The sequence below is a fragment of the Spermophilus citellus genome, assembly GCF_964194105.1.
Source record: "Spermophilus citellus genome assembly, chromosome: 8".
In the NCBI taxonomy this organism is placed as follows: Eukaryota; Metazoa; Chordata; class Mammalia; order Rodentia; family Sciuridae; genus Spermophilus; species Spermophilus citellus.
The window spans coordinates 70,627,093-70,653,000 of NC_138189.1; the positions used below are offsets into that span (position 1 = coordinate 70,627,093).

Below are 25,908 nucleotides of genomic sequence, written 5' to 3' on the forward strand. Positions count from 1 at the left end.
GGGTTATGGCTCAGCAATGCTCACCTAGTATGTGTGAGGCGCTAGGTTCAATCCTCAGCACCACATAAAAACAAATAAATAAAATAAAGGTATTGTGTCCAACTACAACTGAAAAAAATATATTAAGTTATAATATCCTGGCACATTATAATAAATAACCAATGAAGAAAATATAATAACAAAAGCAATTTTCTTTTGTGTGTGTGTTGGTTATTATATCATAAACTTATAGTTTTGTCTCATTTTTTGAAAGTTAATACTAAAATAAGACCTTCTAAGTAAAGAGGCTACAGGAGCATTGTAATGAACAGTTTTGCTTATAAATGTTCCTTGCCCAATCTTTTTTTCCACTAATATGAAAACAGAACAAATATCACTTATTTTAACAAATACAAGATGATCATTTCTGTCTGCTATACCATATTTAATTTTTAAACAGAATTCATCAGGCACAATTTAGATTTGGGACTCAAGTTACAACACAGGCTACTACATAAAGTTTAGCATGCTTTCAAATTAAACTCAGCCTAAAATGGAATCTGAAATCTGATATTTAAAAAAATAGTCTAAAATATCCTTTTAAAAATTATCTGAACATGCCACCACTGAGATTCAGATTCACAGAATAAGTTTTTGTAATATGACATACTTAACTAAATGACTTGCCAACACCTGATTACATGATAGTACTATAAAATAAGATTCTACCATTATTTAAACACTTGACTTCCCACCTTACCTGTATAAGTCTATGGTCAAGTTATTTTCATGCTAATTTTAGTAAGACCGTGTCCCTTTACAACTCTATTTTAATCTCTTGCTTTAAATAAACAAAAATGTGGCTTTCCCCCCTGTACATCTTAATGTATGCTTTTGTAATAAATATCCACTTTACCTTGAAAAAATATGTGAGCTATACATATGAAATATGTACATCTAAGGATGTATGTTTTTTGTTTTTTGCTACCAGGGATTGAACTCAGGGGCACTCAACCACTGAGCAACATCTGCAGCCCTATTTTGTATTTTATTTAGAGACAGGGTCTTACTGAGTTGCTTAACACCTCGCTTTTGCTCAGGCTGGCTTTGAACTTCAAATCCTCTTGCCTCAGCCTCCCAAGCTGCTAAAGTTACAGGCGTGCACACGGCTATTTATTATGTAGTATTTATTATGAAATATTTATTAGAAACAAATAGTATTATTAGAAATAAATCAAAATCCAAAGATGAAAAATATACAAACCTGGTGTTTAAAACTAGATGAAGAATAAGCTATAAAATACTACAAATTACTGTATAATTTTAAATTATAATACTATACCTGATTGTGTCCTCAATATTAGTGAATTTCCTAACTTAACAATTCTTTTTTCTTGGATCAGTGAAAATATGAATAATTCAAGGTAGCTTAAAATTTAAGTAATAAAATGTCGAATATCAACATTAATAACGTGATTCCTTATGTTTTTAAAAAAATTTGAAACATAATAAATCAAAATCCTGAGTAATTTTTCATAATAAAACAAAGACCTTTAGATTATTAAAGCATCCTGCTTTCACCATGGTGATGTAGAGAAAGGGGAAAATTAGGCATCCTTCATTTTTAGTGCTGATTCACATTTAGGTCCAACCAGAAAAATTACATGACAAACTAAGCAGAACTCTGATCAAGATAATTGATCTGCTCAAATATAAATCGAACTAAAAAGGACATAAAAGAATATTAATTAATAAAGAGCATTAAAAATTCCATTAACATTGTTCTGACTTACAATATGAACCTACCTATTGGCCTATAGTAAATGTCATTTATTTCTCCTCCTGACTAAAATACATGTTTAATGTGTGAAATCAAGAAAGCACAGAAAAACACAAGGGAAAATTTTTTTCATTTATTCAACAACTGTCAATCAGTTGGAGTATTTATATCCAACTTTTTCTACACATTTTGAAACATACCTGAGATTTTCCTGAAATGTGTAATCTTTTCCTAAGTGTCTAATACCTTTTATAACCCTCCTGTTTATTGGTGTATGTTTTTCTATTCAGTGGACATAACATTATTGGTCATGTGGGCAATACTAACCATTTTAACCATTGCGTTTAATTTTTTCCACATTTTAAACACAAACGTATCTTAGAAAGGGTTTTTTTTTTTGGTATATCAGAATATTTCCTTGGGATAAGATATGAAAATCAAAATTTATGAATCAAAGAAATTAGTGTTTTATAGCTTGATATATGCTGCCAAATTGCTCTGACAAAAATACTGGACCAATTTACACATTCAGCAGCAATATTTGGGAAAACCCCATGAAAATCTGAAAAGCAATAACAACATGTTTTAAAAATTCAATGTTGAAAGTAAACATTTTTTATTTAATTTTATTTCTCAGCTATTCAATACTTTTCAAAAATGTCACTGTGAACTACTCTTTTGTGTTGTAGTTATTCTCACATAGTTCACTTCATTTCTAGGTATCAGTTTTATAATTCCATTAAGATTGTTAAAATCATACACAAACACACTAAAATGTTTAAATCATTGAAAAAAACAAAAACAAAGGTATATTACGCTAAAATGTTTATATTATGCTATCTAACAGCCACTGAAGCCACCTGTATTACAGGAACTACATTGAAATGACAGTGTCCTTTTGGTACCAGAAATTTAACCCAAGGGCACTTTACCACTAAGCCACATCCTTTTTATTTTTTTATTTTTGAGACATGGTCTTGCTAAATTTCTTGGGGCCTCGCTAAATTGCTGAGACCTCTACCTTTCGATCCTCCTGCCTCAGTCTCCTGAGTTGCTGGGATTATGGTATGCTCCACCATGCCAGACAAAGTAGAACAGAAATAAATACTAAAAATAAAATTTAAAAACCCTCTATATCCAAACCTTCTGTACACCATTATAAACTAAACTGTATTCTAATCTTTCAATTTAATCCCTAGTAATTTTGCTCTATAACTACTTTTTCCAATAGTACACCAATTGGCCAAAATGTGTTTAATTGCCAAGGCCTAAAAGAGAAGGGGTTAAATAGTGGTACCAGACTCAAGGTCTTAACTTGTATTACATCACAACATCTAGCTTCTATAACAACTAGCTCTATAACTAACATATACTACATCTTGACTAACCTTATATTGCATTCACTTCTTTATGTTTTTTTTCTTTTTGGTTGGTTGTTTTGTGGGTTTTTTTTTTGGGGGGGGTTACCGTCAACTGACCCCAGGGTCACTTGATCACTGAGCCACATCCTGTCTCAACTTATGCTGTCAAGTGGGAGAAATAAAGAATCTCCACACACTTCTGCTCTTTTCAATGCTTTATTCACGCAAGTCACTCAATATAATTTCACCCTATAGGTTCTTAACCAAGAAAACGACAATCTTTAAATCTAGGCACTGCAATAGACATAATCAATTCACAGCAAAAAAATTCTAGATTAATTCTAAGCACTGCAAACACATGACAGGCTCATTATAGACATTCCCTCTGCATGCTAAGCTCAAGTGTCAGATCAAAAGTCTCAAGCCTTAGGCTTTAAGTCCAGCAGATGCACACTTGCTCAGACTGGTGATCAGATCAGAAGCCAAGGCAGGTTTCTCCTGGGGTGGAGCTGACCATTGACAGAGGTGGTGGTCATAGGGAGAAATCCTTTTTCCACCAAAGTCAAGAGGCTGCTATAGAGTTTGAGAGCAGTGAGAACAACGAGGATCAGACAGATAAGAAGAGTTAGGATATCAATTTAGGTCTCATCAAGCTCTCAGGCTTATGTGTGCAGTGTCGGCTAGCTGCAGATCTGTTCATTTGCTCCATCATTTATACTAAATTTTAGGGCTTCAATCTCTATCAGTGCTACCAGATTTCTCAGTGACGTCACTGTCTTGAAGTTAAAGCATCTGGTCTGGTGGTCCCCACCCTGATTCTTCCTTCTCGCTCTTATCTGGGCAACATGGCAACATGCCAGAGATTTCACTCTGAGTTTGTCAGGCTGGGGAGAAGTGACTTATTTATGGCTGAGGGTCATACTGGAGGGTCCCGTAGGTGTGCCTGGTGAGACTGCAAGTTTCAAAGTGGAATTTTTAAAATGGAGTTGCTTAGGCTAAGGCCTGAGACCATCCTTACACATCCCCAGAGAAAGGATCTCACTGAGTTGCTTATCACCTCCCTACAAGGTCCCTGCTTAGCATCTGGATGGCCTTCTTAAGTGCCGGTCACCATTTTAAGGAAGAAGTTTCCCTTTCCTGCTCAAGGGCATTTCTGAGAAAGGCTCACCACTCCCTCATATCACCCCACCCTTAACCACTAGCATTAGGACCTACCTGGTTCTGATTCCTGAGCCTCCCCGATAAAAGTCCCAGAAATCCTATAAAGAAATGGCCTTTATTTCTCAGCTCTGACAAATAAACTCTCGTGTGTTCTCTGCGTCTTTCAGTCTTTCATTTCTTGTTCCTCCCTTTCCCTTCACTCCTTAAATTGCTAAGGCTGGCTTTGAACTTGTGATCCTCCTGCCTCTGCCGCCCTAGTTGCTGAGATCACAGGGTGTGCGCCACTGCGCCCAGCCTTCCTTATGTTTTAAAACCTACATAATGGTCCTGGCATGATGACACTTTTAACCTCTGGAAATATGTGCATGCCTATATTCCTGGGATTGGGAGGCTGAGGCAGGATGATCACAAATTTGAGGCCAGCCTGGACAACCTTGCAAGACCCTGTTTCCCAAATAAAAAGGGCAATGAATATAGCTCAGTGGCAGAGCTGTTCAACTCCCAGTACGGGGTGGTTATAATGGAAATGCGCTTAGATAGCATTTGGGAGATCAAATAAACAAGGATCTAGGAATATTAATATTTAAATACACTCAACCTACAAAATAAAGACAGCAATTTAGGTAGAATTTGAATGTCAAATAAATAAGGACCTAGAAATATTTAAATATCCCCTTTTGAGAAAAATGAAAAGTTAAAAATACTTATTTAATAAATGAATGGACAAAAGTAAAGGTGATTATCAATTAACACAGAACATTAAAAGCTTAACATTTTTAAGGACTTCTTAACAGTTAATGCTTAAATGTTAAAAACAGGATCACTTTACATTACATTATTATTTCTATTTTATTAGATTGTATCTGTGCTGAGGTCTGAAAGATCCCCAGTATTCATGTATTAAAACTTAATAATCCCCATTGTGGTAGTATTAAGAGGTGGGACCTTTGGGAAAGTGATAAGATGATAAGGGCTCTGCAGTCAAGAATGGATCGGTGTCAACAAAGGGGCCAGAGGAAACTAAGTTAGGCCCTTTCCACCCTTCTGCCTTCCACTATGTGAGGACAGAGCATTCATCCCCATAAGAGGTGCAGCAGCAAGACGTCATCTTGGAAGCAAAGAGAATAGGCCTCACTAGACACTAATGTGGCTTCATCTTGGACTTTCCAGCCTTCAGAACTGTGGGAAATAAATTTCTAATTTTTATAAATTACATGACCTATGGATTAAGGACTCCTGCTTTCGGGTCAGGAGTTATGAGTTAATAATTTCATCCATTTTATTTTGTTTCCCTGCACTCTGAATTTCAGAGTACTTATTCTTACCTGGTCAGTTACAAGCTTAATTCCCTAAAGGAAAATACAGTATAATTTACATTAGAATTAAGAAAAAAGTTAAACAACAGACCTGTTGAATAGTTAAACTGTAATTCTTTTTTTCTAATGAATAGGAACAGACTGCGCAACAGCAGAATTACTTAATACTCTCGAAATAATTAATTATATATATAATGATCATAATAACTGATATTATTAAATGTATGCTAAGAACTGTTGTAAATACTCTACATACATTAATCCATTTATTTCTCACAGAAATCTAATCATACTTCTAATTTTGCAGCTGTGGATATAAAAATGATGGTCAATCTCTAGTGAAGCATTTCTCATTTCTAAATAACTTCTGTCACTACTTCAAATACAGTATACTCAAGTCTTCCACTAGATTCTCCTGAAGTATACATGTTAGCCTATCACTGACACTACTACCCAACTGTCTCCTAAACTGCTATTCCTTATTTTTCACTTAAAAGTTTATGTACAGTAATTTGTAAGACTATTCTAAAACCAAGCTGGGTGAAGTGGTGTACACCTGTACACCAATAATTCAAGAGGCTGAGGCAGAAGAATCTCAAATTCAGGACCAGCCTTGGCAACTTAGTGAGACTCTGTCTCAAAATAAATAAAAAAGGGTGGGAACGTAGTTCAATGGTAGAGCCCTCCTGAATTCAATCCCACAACCAGAAAAAGATTATTCTAAAGCCCAATTTAAAAAGATATTTTTTAAAAAATCAATATTTTATTTAAATGTTTCCATGCAATCACGGATATGTTGAACTAATAACTGATTATATTCAAATAATCTATTTTGATTCTTTTATTTTTGCCAAAGCCAGTGTAGGTTACTGAATTTCACATTAGAGTTGAAAATCAGAAAAATGACATGAGAATAAACATAATGTATCATGTGGATCAAAAAGCTTAAATGGGGCTGGGCTTATGGCTGGGTAGTAAAGCGCTTCCCCAGCATGTTATGAGGCACTGGGTTCAATTCTCAGCACTGCATGTAAATAAATAAAATAAAGGTCCATTGACAGCTAAAAAATAAAAATAAAAAATAAAAAGTTTGAATTTTCCTCCATTAAAATATATATATAATTAAATTTTATATAGAACTAGTAGAATTATCTAATTTTTTTCTTCTCTTTATCTTTGAACCTAGAAATATTTAGGGACACTGAAACCTAAGGAAAAAAGACTATAGATCAGTTATATCCACAGTGTAACATTACATTCCTTCATATTCTGAGCCTGAAACTCAAAGCTTGTATTCTCAGTTTATGGATTTTTGCTGAAATTTGATCTGATTCAAATTATACTCAACTAATTACTATAACACTCTGAGTTTTAACAACTTGTGTGATCAGGAGCAGAAAGCAAAATCTAAAAGATCTCAAAGTGGTAAATCTCACATAGAAAATGCTACTTGGATATACATGAATCATCAAGCAAAAATTAATATCAGACAGAGATAAGAATAATTAAGTACTTTAAATGTGTAATGAAGGGGGTCTAAGGGTATAGCTGACTAGTAAAGCAATTGCCTATCATGCATGAGGCCCTGGGTAAGATTTCCCAGCACTGAAAAGAAAAAACAAAATTATGACATGTATAACAGGAAACAATCCAAACATAATTCTTTATCACTTTCCTAATTTTATTAAGACTATTTAGCAAAACAACATGATCCTATAGAACATAGACTTAAAAGTCACTCAAGATTCTTCATCAAAGTCTAAATAAACTATTTCATTATCAGAAAGAGTTAATTTCACTTAGCAGATGTTAAGAGTAAAGTAGAGGTTAAATTATTAGAATAGGAACATACAGTGTAGTGCAGCTCAGTGAACAACCAAGAATTGACTTTTTAAAAAATAATTTGTTCCAATTAGTTATAAATGAAAGCAGAATGCATTTTGACACATTGTATACAAATGGAGCACAACTTCTCATTCCTCTGGTTGTACACAATGCAGAATCACACCATTCATACAATTATACATGTACACAGGGTAATGATGGCCGAAGAACTGACTTTTAATCAAGTAAAAAAAAAATCAAGATCTTCAAATTCATAAATTAAAAGTTCATCTGGTGGGGCTGGAGTTGTGGCTCAGTGGTGGAGTGCTCGCCTGGCATGCTTGAGGCACTGAGTTCAATCGTCAGTACCACATAAAATGTAAAATAAAGATATTGTGTCCTCTTAAAACTAAAAAATAAATATTAAAAAAAAAGTTCATCTGGTAACCAGGGACAGTGGCACATGCCTGTAATTCCAGTGACTTGGTTGGTTGAGGTAGGAAGATAGCAAGTTCAAGGCAAGCCTGTCTGAAAATAAAAGGAACTGGGGATGTAGCTCAGTGGTGGAGTACCCCTGGTTCAATCCCCAGCACTACTTAAAAAAAAAAGCTTATCTGGAAAATATTAATTTCACCAATAACTATTTGCTATTCAAAGGTTCCAGAACTCTCAGCAAGTAAATTAACTAAGAATTAATGAATATAAATGTTAAATTAAAATAATAATTTCATCTTTATGCTAACTTTCTTCATTTACACTCTCTTATGGCCTTTTTACTTCAATTTAAAAAAATGCCTGAGATTAAAATCATTCTACTCATAACAGATAAGTATAGAACCAAAAGTCTGCCTTGTACAATTACAGAAACCCTCATTTTTCAGACCTTGTACAATTATAGAAACCCTCATTTTTCAGAATGCAACAAAAAGGTTGAGTAAAGAAAGATCAAAGGCAGTCCCACCTTTAGTGTTACATCACAGAGTTCTCCATTTTCATAAAATTGAAGGAGAGAACCATGAAAATCTTTCCAGGCTTCATTTGCTTCAAAGATAAAGGAGTCTTCTCCATCACAATCACTAATTGAAGATCTATTCTTCATTTGCTGGTGCTGCTGCCTTTTCCCCTTAGTGAAGTGATTCTTAGTTTGCTTCCCATTCATAGATTCTGAAGCCATTTGCAACACTCTTTTAATATAGCTCTCTTCTCAAACGTGTCATTTATCTTTTTTTTTTTTTAAGGTAAGAAGACAGACAATAGATGCAGCACTACAAACATTTTCCAAAATTTACTCAATTGCCATTGTATGGTTTGCTGAGAAAAAAAGAGGAAGACAAACCAAAAGAAAAAAACCTTAAATTAGTAACTATAATTAAAACTATATATAAAATAACCATATCAATCATTACTAAAACAGTAACATTGAAGTTTTTATGCTAAATGGCATGAGGCCCTGGGTTTGATCTCAGCACCACACACACACAAAAATTTAATGAAAGAATTCAAGGGCTGGGAATATAGCTCATTTGGTAGAGTGCTTGTCTCACATGCACAAATCCCTGGGTTCAATCCCCAGCACCACAAAAAAAAGAGGGAGGGAGGGAGGGAGGGAGAGAGGGAGGGGGGAGAGAGAGAGATAGATAGATAGAGAGAGAGAGAGAGAGAGAGAGAGAGAATTCAAAAGCACATGACTTTGAGATGTGGAAAGCATCATCTTCAAAGGGAAAGACCATGGACTAAAGATTTTAAGTTTAGAAATTGGTCAGGGATGCAAGGAAAAAAAAAAACAAAACAGATGGCTGTTTTGATTCAATAAGGTTCATCCTAGATTCTGAGGTCAGACCATGGTTTTACCACTTACTAACTATCTAACCCTGGGCAACTGACAACCTGCTTAAACCTCAGTTATCTTTTCTGTGAAATGGAAATACCACTTGCAGGAATATCTTGAGGATTAGTGATATTAAGTGGCCAGGTGTTAGAAATTGCTACATTATAATATAAAGACCTCATTTTATTCCTATGTAAAATGTATTAGTATTCACATGTAAAATCAAACTTACCTTATCAAAGTATGTTTAATGAGTATTCACAAGATCAGCAGTACTATGCCCTAATTCTATTTTGGTGACAAAAACAAAGCAACTATTCAACCACTTATGGGTTGGTGTGATCATTTTTGAAGGCTTTATCTAATTCTCAGTTTTTTCATCTATAAGCAAAGATACCTACCCATTCACAGGATTATCCTAAGAATTACTTGAAATGCAATAATATATTTACAGATGCGTATAATCTATAAATCATGGTACAAATATTGATATTATTAGAGTGGAAAACTTTAGATATTATGAAACTTCAGAAAATTATAAATACTTTAACCAAAACTTTAGTTGCATCAGCTTCTTTATTGTTAATCTCTCAATTTCCAGCTTTTGAAGAAACCAAAATGGTCTATGCTAAATTACAGACTGTAGTTCTTAAAGTTTTTGTGGTAGACCCCAATGAGTCATGTCTTCATGTAATCCTGCTGCATGCAGGAAGAACCTATGACTTGCTTCTAATTAGTGGAATATGGGAAAGTGATGAAATATCATGCTCTTAATTATTGTGTTAGTCACCTTTTCACTGCTGTGTCTGAAATACCTGACAAGAACAACTTAGAGGAGGAAAGGTTTATTTTGGGTTCACAGGTTCAGTCCTTGGTGGGCCAACTCCATTGCTGTAGGCCCAAGAAGTGGCAGAACATAATGACAGAAGGGTGTAACAGAAAAAAGTGGCTCTGTTCATGGCAGCCAAGAAAGAGAGAGGGAGTAGGAAAAGAGAGAAAAGCACTAGGGACCAAATAAAATTCCCAGGACACCCCCCCCCCAGTGATCCACTACTTCCAGCTATATCTCACCTGCCTATAATTATTACCTAGTAATCCGTTCAAATTATTAATCCTTCAAGTGGATCAACCCATTGATTAGGTTATAGCTTTGATAATCTGATCATTTCACCTCTGAACATTCCTGCATTGTTACATAAGCTTTTGGGGAGATACCTCATATCCAAACCATAACAGTTATACTACATTATATAATAGCTGTATGAGCAGACTGGAGTGAGAGGCTCTCTGGCAGGCCTCAAAAAGCGAACTACTATGTGGAGAGCCATATAAGCAGTAAACTACAGGCATTCCCAGGACCTGAAGGAGGCCTCTACCTTAGTAAAAAGTTAAGGACTCATTCATTCAGCTCTGAAGAAATAAATTCTACCAATGACTGGAATAAGTGTCAAAGAAGATTTTCCCATAGTTGAGCATCAACATGGAAATGCAGCCTAACACTTCACTGCAGATTTATGAAACACTAAGCATAAAAAACAACTAAACTATACCAAGAATGCTGGCCCACAGAAAGTTGGAGATATTAATTGTGCATTAAGTCACACTAAGTTTTGTGTAATTTTTTACACACCATAGATAGTGCTACAGTTTGGATCTTGAATGTTTACCCAAAGGCCCTTAAAGACTTGGCCAACAGCCTGTGGCACTACTGAGAAGTGATGAAACCTTTCAAAGGTGGGTCCCTACTGGGAGGAAGTTAGGTTACTTGGGGCATGCTCTTAAAATGGATATCAGGACCCCAGTCCTTCCTTTCTCCCTTTTTGCTTCCGGGCTACCATGAGGTGAAGGGCTTCCTCTATTATGCTCTTTCACCATGATTAACTGCCTCTTCACAGGCCCAAAAGCAACAGGACCAAGTGAACCACAGATAAAACTATGAGTGGAAATATGTATTTCCTCTTATAAGTGGATCCTCTTGGGTATTTTATTATAGTGAAGTAAAGCTATGGTTTGGATATAAGGTATCCACCCCAAAAGGTCATGTGAAAATGCCAGAATGTTCAGATTAAATGATTCAATTATGGGAGCTATAAACTAATCAGTAGATAAATTAATTTGATCTATTAGTAATTTGAATGGATAAACTAGGTGGTTAACTAGGCAGGTGTGTCATGGCTGAAGGAGGTAGATTAGTGGGACATGCTCTTGGGAATTATATCTTGTTCCTCTGGCTCTGCCTGTGCTCTTATCGCGCGCGCGCGCGCGCTCTCTCTCTCTCTCTCTCTCTCTCTCTCTCTCTCTCTCTCTCTCCCCCCTTCCTGGATGCCATAAGCAGCTTTCCTCTGCCATGCCCTTCTGTCATGATGTTCTGCCTCACCTCAGGTCCACAGGAATGGGGTCTGCCAACACAGGCTGAACCCCTGAAGCTATGAGCCAAAATAAACTCTTCCTCCTCTAAGTTGTTCATGCTGTGTATTTTGGTGCATTGATGAAAAGCTAAGGCCCTAACTAACTAAAACATGTGTTAGGTCTAATATTTTATCTGACAAAGGCATTCATAGATATTCTAATAGCCATCAACTAATAACAAGTGTTTAAAGTTCACATTTCTGCTTCAAAATTAAGAGCTTGGGGATGCAGCTCAGTGATAAAGCATTAGTGTAGCATGTACTAAGACTTGGGTTCAGTCTCCAATACCACACACACATACACAAAAGATACAGACTGGCTAAATAGATTTAAAAAATATGCTTCCTATAAGAAACAAATTTCTAGTAAAGATACTGATTAAAATAATGGAAAGGTAATATCCGAAGCAAATGGCAGAATAGCTATATTGATATCTGATAACTGACAGAATAAACTTCAATATAAATGGTAAGTCACTTCATAATGGTCAGGGGATCAATTTTAAAAGAGGATATAATGACTATTTGATTTATATACCCAACAATAGTATTGTTACAAAACAAACACTGTTATGTCTGGGGACTAGGAGTATAGTTCAGTGGTAGAACACTTGCTTGCCTGACATTGATGTGTATATGAGACACTGGGTTCAAGCCCCAGCATCACACACACAAAAAGTCTCCCAACAAAGAAAAGTAATGCAGGACCAGATGACTTTGCTGATGAATTTTACCAAAGACTGTAAAGAAAAACTAACGCTAATTTTTCTCAAACTATTCCATGGAATTCAGAGAGAACACACTTCCAAACTCATCATTTAAGGGACAGCATTACCCAATTACCAAAATCAGACAAGGACATAACCAAAAAACAAAACAAACAATTACAGAATAATACTTCTGAGCAACACATATGAAAAAACTCAATAAAACACCAGCAAATAGAATTCAACAGCACATCAAAAATACCATTTACCATGACCAAGTTTGTTTTATTCCAGTTAGTCAGCTTTCCATCACTTTGACAAAACACTTAAGAAAATCAAATTAAAGAGAAAAGATTTATTTTGGCTCACAGTTTCAAAGATTTCTGTACAAGTTTGGCTGGCTCCTTGTCTTGGACCTGAAACAAAGAATATCATGGTAGTGGAAGTATGTGGCAGAGAAGGCTGTTCATTCCATCCTAGCAGGAAGCAAAGAGAGAGGAAGTATCCAGGGACAAAATATACCCTTCAAAGGCATGCCCTCAATGACCCACCTCTTCCAAGGAACGAGGCTCCATCTATTAAAGTTTCTATTACTTCCCAACAACATTGTCAACTGGGAGCCAAGCCTTCAATACATGATCCTTTGAGAAACATTGAAAATACAAATCATAATACCTGAGACACAAGGATGGTTCAACATTGCAAATCAATAAACATAATACACCACTTCAACAGAATGAAGAATAAAAAGCTTGATAGAAGCCAAGAAAGCATTTGATAAAATTCAACATCCCTTCATGCTAAAAGACCTGAACAATTAGATATGGAAGGATTGTATAGTGGGCTATGAATGCAGATCAATGGTAGAGTGCTTGAGTGGCATCTTTGAGGCCCTGGGTTAAGTCCCCAGTATCTCTCTCTCTCTCTCTCTCTCACACACACACACACACACACACACAGGCAGCTGTATATGGCAAACCCATAGCCAACATCATACTTTATGGGGAAAAGCTGAAAACATTTCCTCTAAGATCAAGATGAAAACAAGGGTGTCCACTCTCTCACCACTATTATTCAATATAGTACCGAAAGTTTTAGACAAAGCAATTACCCAAGTAAAGAAACAAAAGGTAAACCAATAGTAGAGGAAGAAGTCAAACTATCCCAGAAAACTCTAAAAAGAGTTCACCAAAAAATTATTTGAACTAACAGTTCAGTTAAGTAGCAGGATAAAAAATCAACATACAAAAATCTGTAGGTTTGGCTGGGAATGTAGCTCAATGGTAGAATACTTGCCTAGCATGTGCAAGGCTCTGGATTTAAATCTCCAACAAAGAGGAAAACAAAATCAGTAGCTTTTCAAAATGAATTTTCTAAGAAAGAAATCATGAAAGCAATCCCACTTATAATAGCTAACATATTTGTATATACATATATGTATATATGCATATATATTGTATTTTTATATTTATATGTAAGTTATTTTATCTTATAAATTATTATTTATATATCTAAATTATTACATATAAAATATTATATATACATATATATGGGTCTCTGTATAAAGATACACATACACACACAGATACGTACATGAATAAACTTAACCAAAGAAGTGAAAGATCTCTACAATGAAAATCACAAAACACTGATGAAACAAATTAAAGACACAAAAAGATGGAAAGTCCTTCCACGTTCATAGGGTGGAAAATAGTTAATATTTTACACAATGCCCATTAAATACTCATGACATTCTTCATACAACCAGAAAAAATAATCCTAAAATTCATATGGAAGCAAAAAGACCCTAAATAGTCAAAACAATCTTAAGCCAAAAGAACAAAGCTGAAGGAATCACAATACCTGATTAGAAAGAGGTGTACTACAGAACCATAATAACCCAAACAATACATTAGCATAAAATTAGACACAGGGGCCAACAGAACAGAGATTCCAAAACACACACACACACACACACACACACACACACACACACACACCCCTATAGCCAACTGCTTCTTTACAAAAGTGACAAAAACGTGCCGGAGAAACGCCAGCCTCTTCAATAATGGATATCCATACATAGAAGACTAAAATTTGACCCCTCTCTCTCACCTTGTACAAAAGTGAACTTAAGTTGGGCATGATGCTACACACTTTATTCTCAGCTACTCAGGAGGCTGAGGCAAGAGGACTTCAAGTTCAAGGTCTGCCTGGGCTACTGAGCAAGATCCTGTCTTATTATTAATTAAATAATAATATTAATTATTATTATTATTATTATTGGCAGGAGACACAGCTCAATGGTACACACCAATGGGTTCAATTCCTAGGACTACAAAACTTTAAAAAAGTCAATTCAAAATTGATCAAAGACCTAACTAAAAGACCTAAAACACTCAACAGAGTGAAGACACTACGTACAAAATGGGTGAAGATAATTGGTAACTATTCATCTGAGGAAGGGTTAATATTAATATCTAGAATATAGAGTCGGGAGCAGTGGTGCATGCCTGTAATCCCAGCAGCTAAGGAGGATGAGACAGGAGGATCTTGAATTTGAAGCCAGCCTCAGCAAAGGCAAGGTGCTAAACAACTCAATGAGACCCTGTCTCTAAGTAAAATATAAAATAGGGCTGGGGATGTGGTTTAGTAGCCAAGTGCTCCTGAGTTCAATCTCCAGCAACCACCCACCCCCCCCCCAAAAAAAAAAGAAAAAGAAAAACCAGAACATATAAGGAATATAAAAAATGTTTAACAAGAAAAACCCAAATAATTCAATTAAAAATAGAAAATGATCTAAGCAGACAATTCTCTAAAGAATACAGATAGAGTGGCTGTGACTGTGGCTCAGCAGTAGTGCACTTACCTGGTATGTGTGAGGCACTGGGTTCGATCTCAGCACCACATATAATAAAATAAAGGTCTATCAACAATAAAAAAAAAAGAATACAGATGGACAACAAATAAAGAAAAAATGTTCACTAGCCATCAGGAAAATGAAAATCAAAACTACAATGAAATAAAGAAGGGGGGAAAAGCATAATGAGATATTCCCTCACCCCAGTTGTAAGAGCTATTATCAAAAATACAAAAAATAATATGCTAGCAAAGGCATGGAGAAAATGGTGGAAATGTAGTGAGTGGGTCCATTATAAAGGACAGTATGGAGGTTCCCAAATAATTAAAAATAAATTTTTTTAAGTTAAAAAAAAGGAAAGTAGATTTAATCATATAATCCAGCTATTCCACGTCTGAGTATACACCTAAAGGAAATGAAGTCAACATACCAAAGAGATAACTGCACTATTCTCAATACCTAAAATAAGGAACCAGCCAAGGTGCCCATCAACAGTTGAGTGGACAAAGAAAATGTGGTACATATACATAATGAAGTATTATTTAGCCATAAAATCATGTCAATTGCAGCTGTTTTGAAACCTATGCATACAAAAAACTATATGATGTTACCTCTACTAAAGAGATAAACAAAGTATTAAAAATACTAGCAAATATAATTCAGCAGAATATAGACAATTATCACAATAACCAAGTAGATCTTATCAAAGAGAGTTTATCCTAAGACTGCATGGATGCTTCAATATTAAAAATAAATAACATCTATTCACAGCATATTAAACCCATAACAACCATAACTACACCACTATAACAACACACTGATAACATATTGAAGAAGAAAAATACCACATAAAAAATGTAAGATCTCTCCAGTCAACAATGCATAAAAAGAAGAAAAAAGCACACATTGGAAAGAATTAAAATTGTACCTTTTTGTAGACATAATTATCTATGTAAAACATTCCCAAGGAACACAAGAGAACTAATAAATTTAGATAGGTCATAAAATACAAGGAAAACATACAAAACTATTATATTTCTATATGCTTAAATTGCATAATTGAAAACTGAAATTTAAAAATTCACCATTTCCAGTGGTTCAAGAAAATAAAACATACAGGTATAAATCTAACAAGACATATAGAACCTGTATGTTGAAAAGTATTGTTAAAACAAATCAGAGAAAACTAAATAAATGGACATCTACAGGTTCATAGCCTATTAGAAAACATAATAAACGTTAATTTTCTGAAAACTGAAGTTCTGATTTAAAACAATTACAACCAAAATCACAAAAAAATTTTTTCTTAGATATAGATGAGCTAAGTCTAAAATTTACAATAGAAAGTAACCAAAATACATACAACAATTTTAAGCTGGGCAAGGTGGTGCACGCCTATAATTCCAGTATCTCAGGAGGCTAAGAAAAGAGAATAGAGAGTTCAAAACCAGCCCCAGCAACTTAGTGAGGCTCTAAGCAACTCAAACCCTGTCTCAAAACAAAATATAGGGGCTAGGGTTGTGGTTCACAATGTCGCATGTGCGAGGCCCTGGGTTTTATCATCAGCACTACATATAAATAAATAAATAAAGGTATTGTGTCCAACTACAACAAATAAATAAATAGATAAATAAATTTTTAAAAAGGGCTGAGGGTGTGTTTCAGTGGTTAAGCACCCCTGGGTTCAATCCCTGGTATAAATAAATAAATAATAATTTTAAAACAGAATAAAATGTAAGAAATCACACCTGATTTTAAAACAACATATATGCCTTCAGCAACATAAATATAATAGTATTGGGTTACCAAAGTATAAGAGAAATATAATTTAGTCCATGCCATACTGGTATAAATAAATGATGGAATTAATAAATAAATAGGAAAGAACAAATTTCCCATGAAAAAGAATCTCAAGGGTGTAGCTCAGTAGTAGAACACTGGCCTGACATGAATGAGGACCTGGGTATAATTCATAGCATCACAGGGAGAAAAAGCAGGATTCCAAGTAAATTATGTAGATACTTAATACTTGAGATGTGGTCTGCATATCATGACATTCTTCTAAGGAATACAGTATGAAAAGAAGCAAAAAAAGGACTAACTTTATAGTGAAGAAACTTGACAAGCACTACCACAGACAAGTGATTAAGGTTAGCATTAACATTAGTATGTCACACTGACAATAGGTAGCCTTGATTTAATATAATGTGATGAGAATGGCATTTTATCTCTATGGTATCTACCTCTGCAACGTGCATAACTGCAGTATAATCATGAGAAAAAAATCAGACAAATCCCACTTAAGAGGCACTTTATAAAATATCTGACAAGGTGATGAAAAACAAGGGAAAATCTGATTATTGAGAGTCAAGAGGAATCCAAAGAGAAATGACAACTAACTTAAAAACAGCATACTCCAGACACAGCCACATCAATGTTTATTAGCAGCACAATTCACAATAACTAAACTGTAGAACCAACTCAGATGCCTTTCAATAGATGGATGGATTAAAAAAAATGTGATATATATATATATATATATATATATATATACACACACACACACACACACACACACACACACAATGGAATATTACTCAGCAATAAAAGAGAATAAAATCATAGCATTTGCAGGTAAATGGATGGAGATAGAGAAGATAATGCTAAATGAAGTTAGTCAATCCCAGAAAACCAAATGCCAAAAGTTTTCTCTGATATAAGGAGGATGATTCATAGTGGGATAGGGAAAGGGAGCCGGGGAGGAATAGACGAACTCTAGATAGGGCAGACAGGTTGGAGGGGAATGGAATGGGATTAGAAATGATGGTGGAATATGATGGCCATTATTATTCAAAGTACATGTATGAAGACATGAATTGTTTTGAATATACTTTGTATACAAGCAGAGACATGAAAAATTGTGCTCTATGTGTAATAAGAATAGTAATGCATTCAGCTGTCATATATAAATTAAAAAGCGGCCTTTAGTTAATAAAAATGCATTAGTATTAGCTCCTTAATTGGTACAAATGTATCATCTAATGTAAGATGTTAATACTAGGAGAAAAGTAGTTGAGGGGGGTAAATGGCAATTCTCTGTGCTAGCTTCACAATTTTTCTCTAATTCTAAAATCATTCTAAAATATGGGCTGGGGGTGTAGCTCAGTTGTAGAACACTTTCCTAGCATAGAGGAACAAACTATTTTAAAATTAAAAAAGCTTATTTTTTAAAAAAAAGACAAGATAAGAATGATAAGCAGAGATATATCAATTACTCAGAAGGGAAAATTCTGATATAGACCTAAAGAAATATGGCTAACTGATTTTTGACAAAGTCCAAAGCAATTCAAGTGGGGTAAAGAATTCTTTCAACAAATGATATTAGAATAAGAGGGTGAACATCCATTTTTTAAAAAATCAGACTCTTGGCAATTAACTTAAATGAAAATTTAGGTTTGCACAAAAACTTGTATATAAAAATTTATAGTAGCTCTACTCAAAATTGATAAAACCTGGGCACAATCTGTTATGGTTTGGATGTGAGGTGGCCCCCAAAAGCTCATGTGTGAGACAATGCATGTGTGAGAAATGATTGGGGTATGACAGCCTTAACCCAAACAGTGAAATAATCACCTGATAAATTGGGTCTGACATGGAGTCTAATAAAGAAAATAGAGTCCGATCTGAATCTGGGAAATCAGAAACTACACCTGGGAGATTGAAATGTTAAGGTTCCCAATGTTCCGGCCCATCCTAAAGAACTATTAATGAAGCAGCTCCCAAGCAGATAGGGAGGTGCTAATCAATTCACCCTAGGCCTTTATGACCTGGATCACTCTTCCCCTGTCCCAGTGGCCCACTTTTTCCTTTTCGCAAACCCACTTGCATCCCCCATCACAAGCAGGATAAAAGTGTAATGCCAGATTCATGGGACCCCAATAGAGCTGCAGAAGCCGAATCCGATGCAATCACACAAGAGTCTTTATTGCAAGCTCGAGCTTTTTACCCCTTTTTAAATAAATCCTGCTTTATATGCTTGCCTCATGTGCTTCTAGAACATTATACTTCAACACTCTCGACACTGGTAACCAGTGGTATCAACATTTCCAGTAAAGCCCCTCAGAATAGAGAAAATAGACTTTAAAAAAAATCTAATGGATCATATTTTATTGTAGACATATCTTGACATGAGTAAACAAAAGTTAATAAATTTAAAATATTTGATTTCCTCTTGCTTCACTGGTTAACATAAAACACATTTTTTTCCCAGAAAGTATTATTATGCTACTATGGAGATTCCTCAAAAAACTAAGATGGAACCACATGACCCAGCTAGACCAAAAGACCTAAAATCAGCATACTATAGGGATGCACCCACAGCAATGTTTATAGCAACATAACTCACAATAGCCAAGCTAAGGAACCAAACAATGTCCCTTCAACAGATGAACAGATAAAGAAAATGTGGTAAACATATACAATAGAGTATTAGTCATAATTTGTTAGTAAATGGATGGAACTGAAGACCACCATACTAAATAGAAAAAAAAAAGACCCAGAATGTCAAAGCCCAAATGTTTTATCTGATATGCAGAAGCTAATCCAAAATAAGAAAGGGGGATGATCCATCAAAATAGAAAAAAAGATAAGGGGAGTAAAGAGGATTCAAAGGGGAAGGAGGAGGGACAGGGATAAGGGAATAAATCTGACCTAAATTTCGTGTGTGTGTGTGTGTGTGTGTGTGTGTGTGTGTGTGTGTGAGAGAGAGAGAGAGAGAGAGAGAGAGAGAGAGAGAGAAAATATATCACATGAATCTCACCATTTTGTATATCCACAAGGCCTAATTTTTTAAAAAGATTGTTATGCTAGTGAGTTTTAGCACTGAAAAATGACATTTTGTTATTCCATGAAACATTTCCTTTCCCTCATCATTTTAGGATTTTTTGTTTGATGGGGATCAAATCCAGGAATTCCCGTACTCTAGGCAAGTGCTCTATCTCTGAGAGACACCTTCAACCCTACTTTTAAATTTTATTTTGAGAGAAGATCTCACTAAATTGCCCTGCTTGCCTTCAACTTGTGATTCTTTTGCCTGAACCTCCTGAGTAGCTGGGATTATAGTCATGCTCAATAACATACCTGGCTACTACCCCCACACACACACACATTTTTAATTGGTGTATTACAGTTAGTTGTGCATAATGATGGGATTTGTAGTTACATATTCATACATGCACACAACCTAACAATATTATTTGACCAATATCACTCCCCAGACTTTTTTAAAAATATTTTTTTTAATTGTCAATAGACCTTTATTTTTTTACTTATTTATATGTAGTGCTGAGGATTGAACCCAGTGCCTCTCCCGTGCCAGGCAAGCACTCTGCCACTGAGCTATAGTCCCAGAACCCCACACACACACTTCTTAATATACAAAAATAAATGATTCTGTGTTGAAAATTCAAAATAAGAAATCAAAAGTAATTTTTAAAACATGGAAGCTACTTGAAATTAAGACATTAAAATACTTTTTTTTTTTTTTTTTAATTACAGTGTCGGGGGTTAACACAGGGCCTCTGGGTTGCTCTACTGAGCTACAACCCTAGCCTTCTTTAATCTTTCTTTTTTTTTTTTTTTAAGTTGTAGATGGACACAATACCTTCCTCTCTCTCTCTCCTTCCTTCTTTCCTTCCTTCCTTCCTTCCTTCCTTCTTTCTTTCTTTCATGTGGTGCTGAGGATCAAATCCAGTGCCTCACACCAGCACTCCACCACTAAGCTATAACCCAGGCCCTCCTTTAATCTTTTGTTAAATGGCAATACCCATTTTAGTTCTCTACATCTCTCAAAAGTTCTTGATAAAACACAAAAGTCATTTGTCAAAACCCACAGAAAGTCTAACACCCAGAGTGAACCCAATGTAAACTATGGACTTTAGAAGATAATAATATGTCAATGTAAGTTCATCAATTGTAACAAATGTTACAACTGATAAGGGCTTCTGACTTAGGGAAAAGTTGTTTCTGTGGTGGCAGTAGGCACACGGGAAATTATAATTTCTGCTCAACTTTGCTGTGAACTTATAACTGCTCTAAAAATAAAATGTAATTTTAAAAAGGGTGGTGGATCAAAATTTATCTACCCCTCATTTTTTTTTTCCAGTGCTAGGGACCAAACCCTAGCCACCCACATTCCTCTCGAAAAGTTTTATTTGAATTTCTGACTGTGAATTGAGTTTTCTATTACAGAATTCGCAATTATTACAAAATATATTTAAAAACCAGTATCAATATGTTAATCAAATGCTAAAAAGAATTAGTAGCCTTAAATGTAAAAATTAGGGCTAGAGATGTAGCTCAGTGGGAAGAGCACTTGTCTAGCATGCACAGGCCCTAGGGTCCATCCCAAGCACTGCACAAAAAATGAAAATGATGATAAGTGTGTAGAGTTAAATACTGCATCTTGAGATTTCTTTTTATATTTAAGTTTACATCATTTGGTATTTTAAAGGTAATGTATAAAGTGACAACAAGTTTTAAGTGGGTCATTCAGATTGACTGACAAACTAAAGGTGACAGGAGGCAGTAGGAAGAAAAGCAGTAGCTAATGCCAAAACTAACTCCGAACAACTTTCCAGGCACCAGCAATAAAAGCAGCTTACCCAAGTGTACCCACCCTGTGGCAGAAGCAGGATACCGAGGAGAAGGAGGAAGAGAGCAAAGATGATGAACACAAGAGTCAAGCAATTATCAATTTATATAGGAGAAAGACAATGCAAAGGGTTTGCTCATCCAACAGATAAAATATTTATCAACCTGGTTCGAAGGACTTTTCCCCAAAGTATTTTCCTGAAGTTAGTTGTAAGTAATATTAGCTTAAGGGAAGAGCCCAAATCAAAACAGTTTAAAAGAAATACTGCAAAGTCTTTCCCATAAAAAATCAGAAATAAACACTGACAAAAGAAACAATATAAAAAGCTTTCCAAACCCGAGACGCTAGGACTGTGCAAGTCCAGTAAGGACGAGGCTCAGGTTAGTAAATACAAACTAGGTGGAGAAGTCGCTCTCCCTCAAGAAACCAGCAAGCTAATTATAAACCCAGAACTGAGGGATAAAGAGCTGTCATCCGTGGGAGTCAAACAACAAGGAGCTGTGACGTGCTTTGAAACAGCCTGCAGTTTCTGGTGTCACACCAGGAGGCACTCTTCCATAGGGTCTGCACCACCGCGACGGAGAAGATACCCCTAGCGCTGGAGCCCGCACCTTCTGAAGGCAAATTGCCAACCGGTGGCGACGACCCCGCACCGGGTCGCGCGGCGAACACCGGGTGGCCGGCGAGTCCCGGACTACCCAGGTGGACTGCAAGTCCCCGCGCGGCGTGGCCCCGAACCCGCCCCCTCTCGCCCACCCCCGCAGGCCGCTAACCCCGCGCCTGCCCCGGCCCTGGACCCGCAAAGCACCTGCCTGCCCTCTGTTCTACGAAGGAAAGGAAAGAAGCCCCCCGCGAGGCTGACCAAACCAGAGGCTGGGGTTCCCCAGAGGAGAACAGCAGGATCCCGTTCCTCCAGCCAACGAGGGCGACAGAAGCAGCACCGGGAAGCAATAGAAGCGGGAGTTCTCGCCGCCCGGGTCCCAAAACCTCTCAGCTGTGGAGTTTTGGTTGCTGCTTGAGGGCTCGAGTTTCGAGCTGCGTGACGACTAAAGGCTGCGTTGGGGGGAGCGCTCGGAGTAAGCGGACGGCATCGCACGGAGGAAGAGGGGCGTGAGGGAAGCCGCGTGTCGGTTACCTCAGTCGTCGTTCCTCCACTCCGGTCTTCCGGATACCGCCGAGGCTGCAGCCACGACACCCGGCTCCGGAGCCTCGGCGCCTCCCGGCCGCCCCCGGCGGCGTGCTCCAGTCCCGCCTGAGCACTCAGCGGACGCGCGCCTCTCCTGCGCGGCCCCGCGGAGCCCCAGACGGCGCCTGGCGTCCTCTCGCCTCAGCCTTTAAGAGCCGCGGCCGGCGGGGCGGGGCGCCGAGGGCTGCGCGCTGCACGCTGGGAAGTGTGGTTTTCGGTTACCCCTCGCGGAGTCCATCCCCGCATCCTGGCCACTGCGGCTGGGTCCCCCCGACTGCGGCCACTCGCTGCTGGGGGCCGGCGCTGACGCCCTGCGGGGGAAAGTACCCCTGGGCCCAGGGGACGTGCCCCAAACACGTCCTTAGATAGGACACTGAGTCAGTACCGCCGCAGTTATCCACTGCTTCTCTTCCATGGCAGTAGAAAATTTGATTTTTTTATGTGTCCAACAAATCCCTTCCTGCAGGATATGAATGTTCTTAGGATATATGTCTTTAAAAATGAGAAGGGTAAAAAGGCTTGTTGCTTCTATTTCTATCTCACTTTCACACATTTTCTCAAAGGATATACAAAACAGCTTATGTTTGTAAATAATAACCACAGTTTATAAGTCTAAGGAAGCAGTTGACTGAATTAAGCACTAGCTAAAACCATTAAGTGTAAAAAAAAAAAAGATGTTGAAATGTTTTTCAATTAAGTGGATTGTCGAGGGGGGATCAAGAAAGCAAACAATTTTTAGAAGGACATTCTAAAAACAATTTTTAGAAGGACAGAACAACCTCATGTTTCACAATCCTAGAAATTTATTTCATGATAAATTTAATCCCAGGACATTTATCAGTGTTAACACGTAACTTTGCATTGAGTTTTCTAGAAACACACACATTTTGCAGCATATGTAAAAACCCCCCAAAGGACAATTTGAATTTGAAATTTCACTCTAGAAAAATACTGCTTTTTCTTTTCACATAGAAGCAATTCTTAATGTTTCCAGGTATTCCTCTTCGGAGCAAATTTTACAAATTTACTGTAAATGCCCTTAGAAAAAAAGAGGAAGATCAGTTTTAAAGAAGTGTGCACTGAAGAAAAAAAATGTGTTTATAATAATCTATATTTAATAAGACCGTATTGTAATAGAGAACTGCCTTTTTTTCTGTTAAGTGGCCTACAAAATAAACGCTTGTAGTTACTAACAAATCAAAAATATATACACAGTATTTCAATATTATCACTTATTTGCTCAAGAATATTTGTTGAGCCTCTACTGCATGCCAGGCACTGAACTGGAAATTGAAAAATACGCAATGAGCAAAATTGACTAAGCCCTGTTCTTGTGGAGACTTAACATCTAGCAGGGAAGCCAGAGACTAAATAGACAATGAATGATGAAAATGTATACATAGGAACGTCAGGGGTATGGAGAATACATAAGATATACCCAATTTAGAGCATTCTGCTGGGGTAGGAAAAAAAATTAGAAAAATGTTCACACCAAATGGAAAAAAAGCCTTTACCTAAAATGTGATATATTCATAACAATGTTCTTATTTATTTTAAATATATCATATAATATATATATGTGAATATCAGAATATATCTAAACTAACACACTTCTAAATCTAAGGAGTATTTTCTTAGCTTTTATTCATTTCTCCCTAGCTTTATTTGAGGATGCTTTAGTCAGTTTTTTCCACTGCTTTGTCTAAAGGGCAGGAGCAGCACAATTATAAAAGGAAGTAAAGTCTATTGGGGGCTCATGGTTTCAGAGGTCTTAGTCCATAAAGGGCTGGCTCCATTCCTCAAGGCTTGAGATGAAGCTGGACATCATGGCTGGAGAGGGTGGCAAAGGGAAGCAGCTCATATCACTGGTGATCAGAAAGCAGAGAGAGAGCCAGTACTCCACTTGCCACATACAAATATATACCCCAAAGCTATGTCCCCAATTCCTACCTGCTCCAGACATATTCTACCACTTCAGTTACCACTTACTTAATCCCTATCAAGGGGTTAATTGGCTCTTTGGGTTAAGACTCTCACAAACGAATCGTTTCTCCCCTGAACCATCTTGCATTATCTCACATGGGAGCTTTTGGGGGATACCTCACATCCAAACCATAAAAGAGGATAAACGAGACTGCCCTATAGTAAGAAAGAATGTTAGAAAATTCTTCCCCAAAGTACCATAAGTTAAAACTGGAAAGGATATGATGATATCTGCTGGCTCATTATCTGAATGCACTTCAGTCAGAATAAATTGCATGTTTTAACCTCAATCGTTGTTTGAATTTTACAAATTAAGTCTTTATCTCTAATCCTGGAATAAAAAGCTTTGTAACCTCCAAAAGAGTCTCAGATGCTGCCTGCAAAGGGATTTGGAAAGATTAATTAAGAAGGCAGTTTTATCTTTATTTGTTACAGAGGCAAAGTTTGCAGGCAGAGGATAGATCCTGGAAGAGCTAGCTGCTAAGGATGTTTTTCTATGAAAATGGACATAAAGAGCTTGAACAACACCAACAAACTGCCTCCCTGTCCAGGTCAAATCACTGGCTTACAGTGATTTTTCATCCCACTCCTTCCTATTATCTTCCTCCTCCACAGCCAATATTTTTTTTTATTTTTTATAGTTGTAGATGGACAGAATGTCTTTATTTTATTTATTTTTATGTGGTGCTAAGGATCAAACCCAGTGCCTCACACATGCTAGGCAAGCACTCTGCTACTGAGCTACAGCCCCAGCCCTCCACAGCCACTCTTTATGTGGTGTTTCAGCTTTTCTTAACAATTTCTTCCTGTCTTCTGCCGCAAGATATACTGGATGGCTATCTTTTCTGCCCTTGCACCATTGG

At 36.6% G+C, this 25,908-nt stretch overlaps 1 protein-coding gene across 6 annotated transcripts in view; it reads right to left on the bottom strand.

Moving 5' to 3' along the window:
* Window positions 1–25,300, bottom strand: part of KLHL8 (kelch like family member 8) — a 50,115-nt gene extending 24,815 nt beyond the window's left edge. The window contains exons 1-3 of one of the 6 annotated variants that reach the window (XM_081303792.1): window positions 23,012–25,292; window positions 12,734–12,780; window positions 8,383–8,732 (exon numbers count right to left, since the gene is read on the bottom strand). In XM_081303792.1, the coding sequence (XP_081159918.1) occupies window positions 8,383–8,595 (213 nt within the window). In that variant the 5' untranslated portion in view covers window positions 8,596–8,732; window positions 12,734–12,780; window positions 23,012–25,292. Of the gene's footprint in view, window positions 1–8,382; window positions 8,733–12,733; window positions 12,781–23,011 lie in introns of all 6 variants that reach the window. The other 5 variants (XM_081303794.1, XM_081303791.1, XM_081303793.1 and 2 more) reach the window with 5 other exon arrangements.
* Window positions 25,301–25,908: the final 608 nt, after the last annotated feature.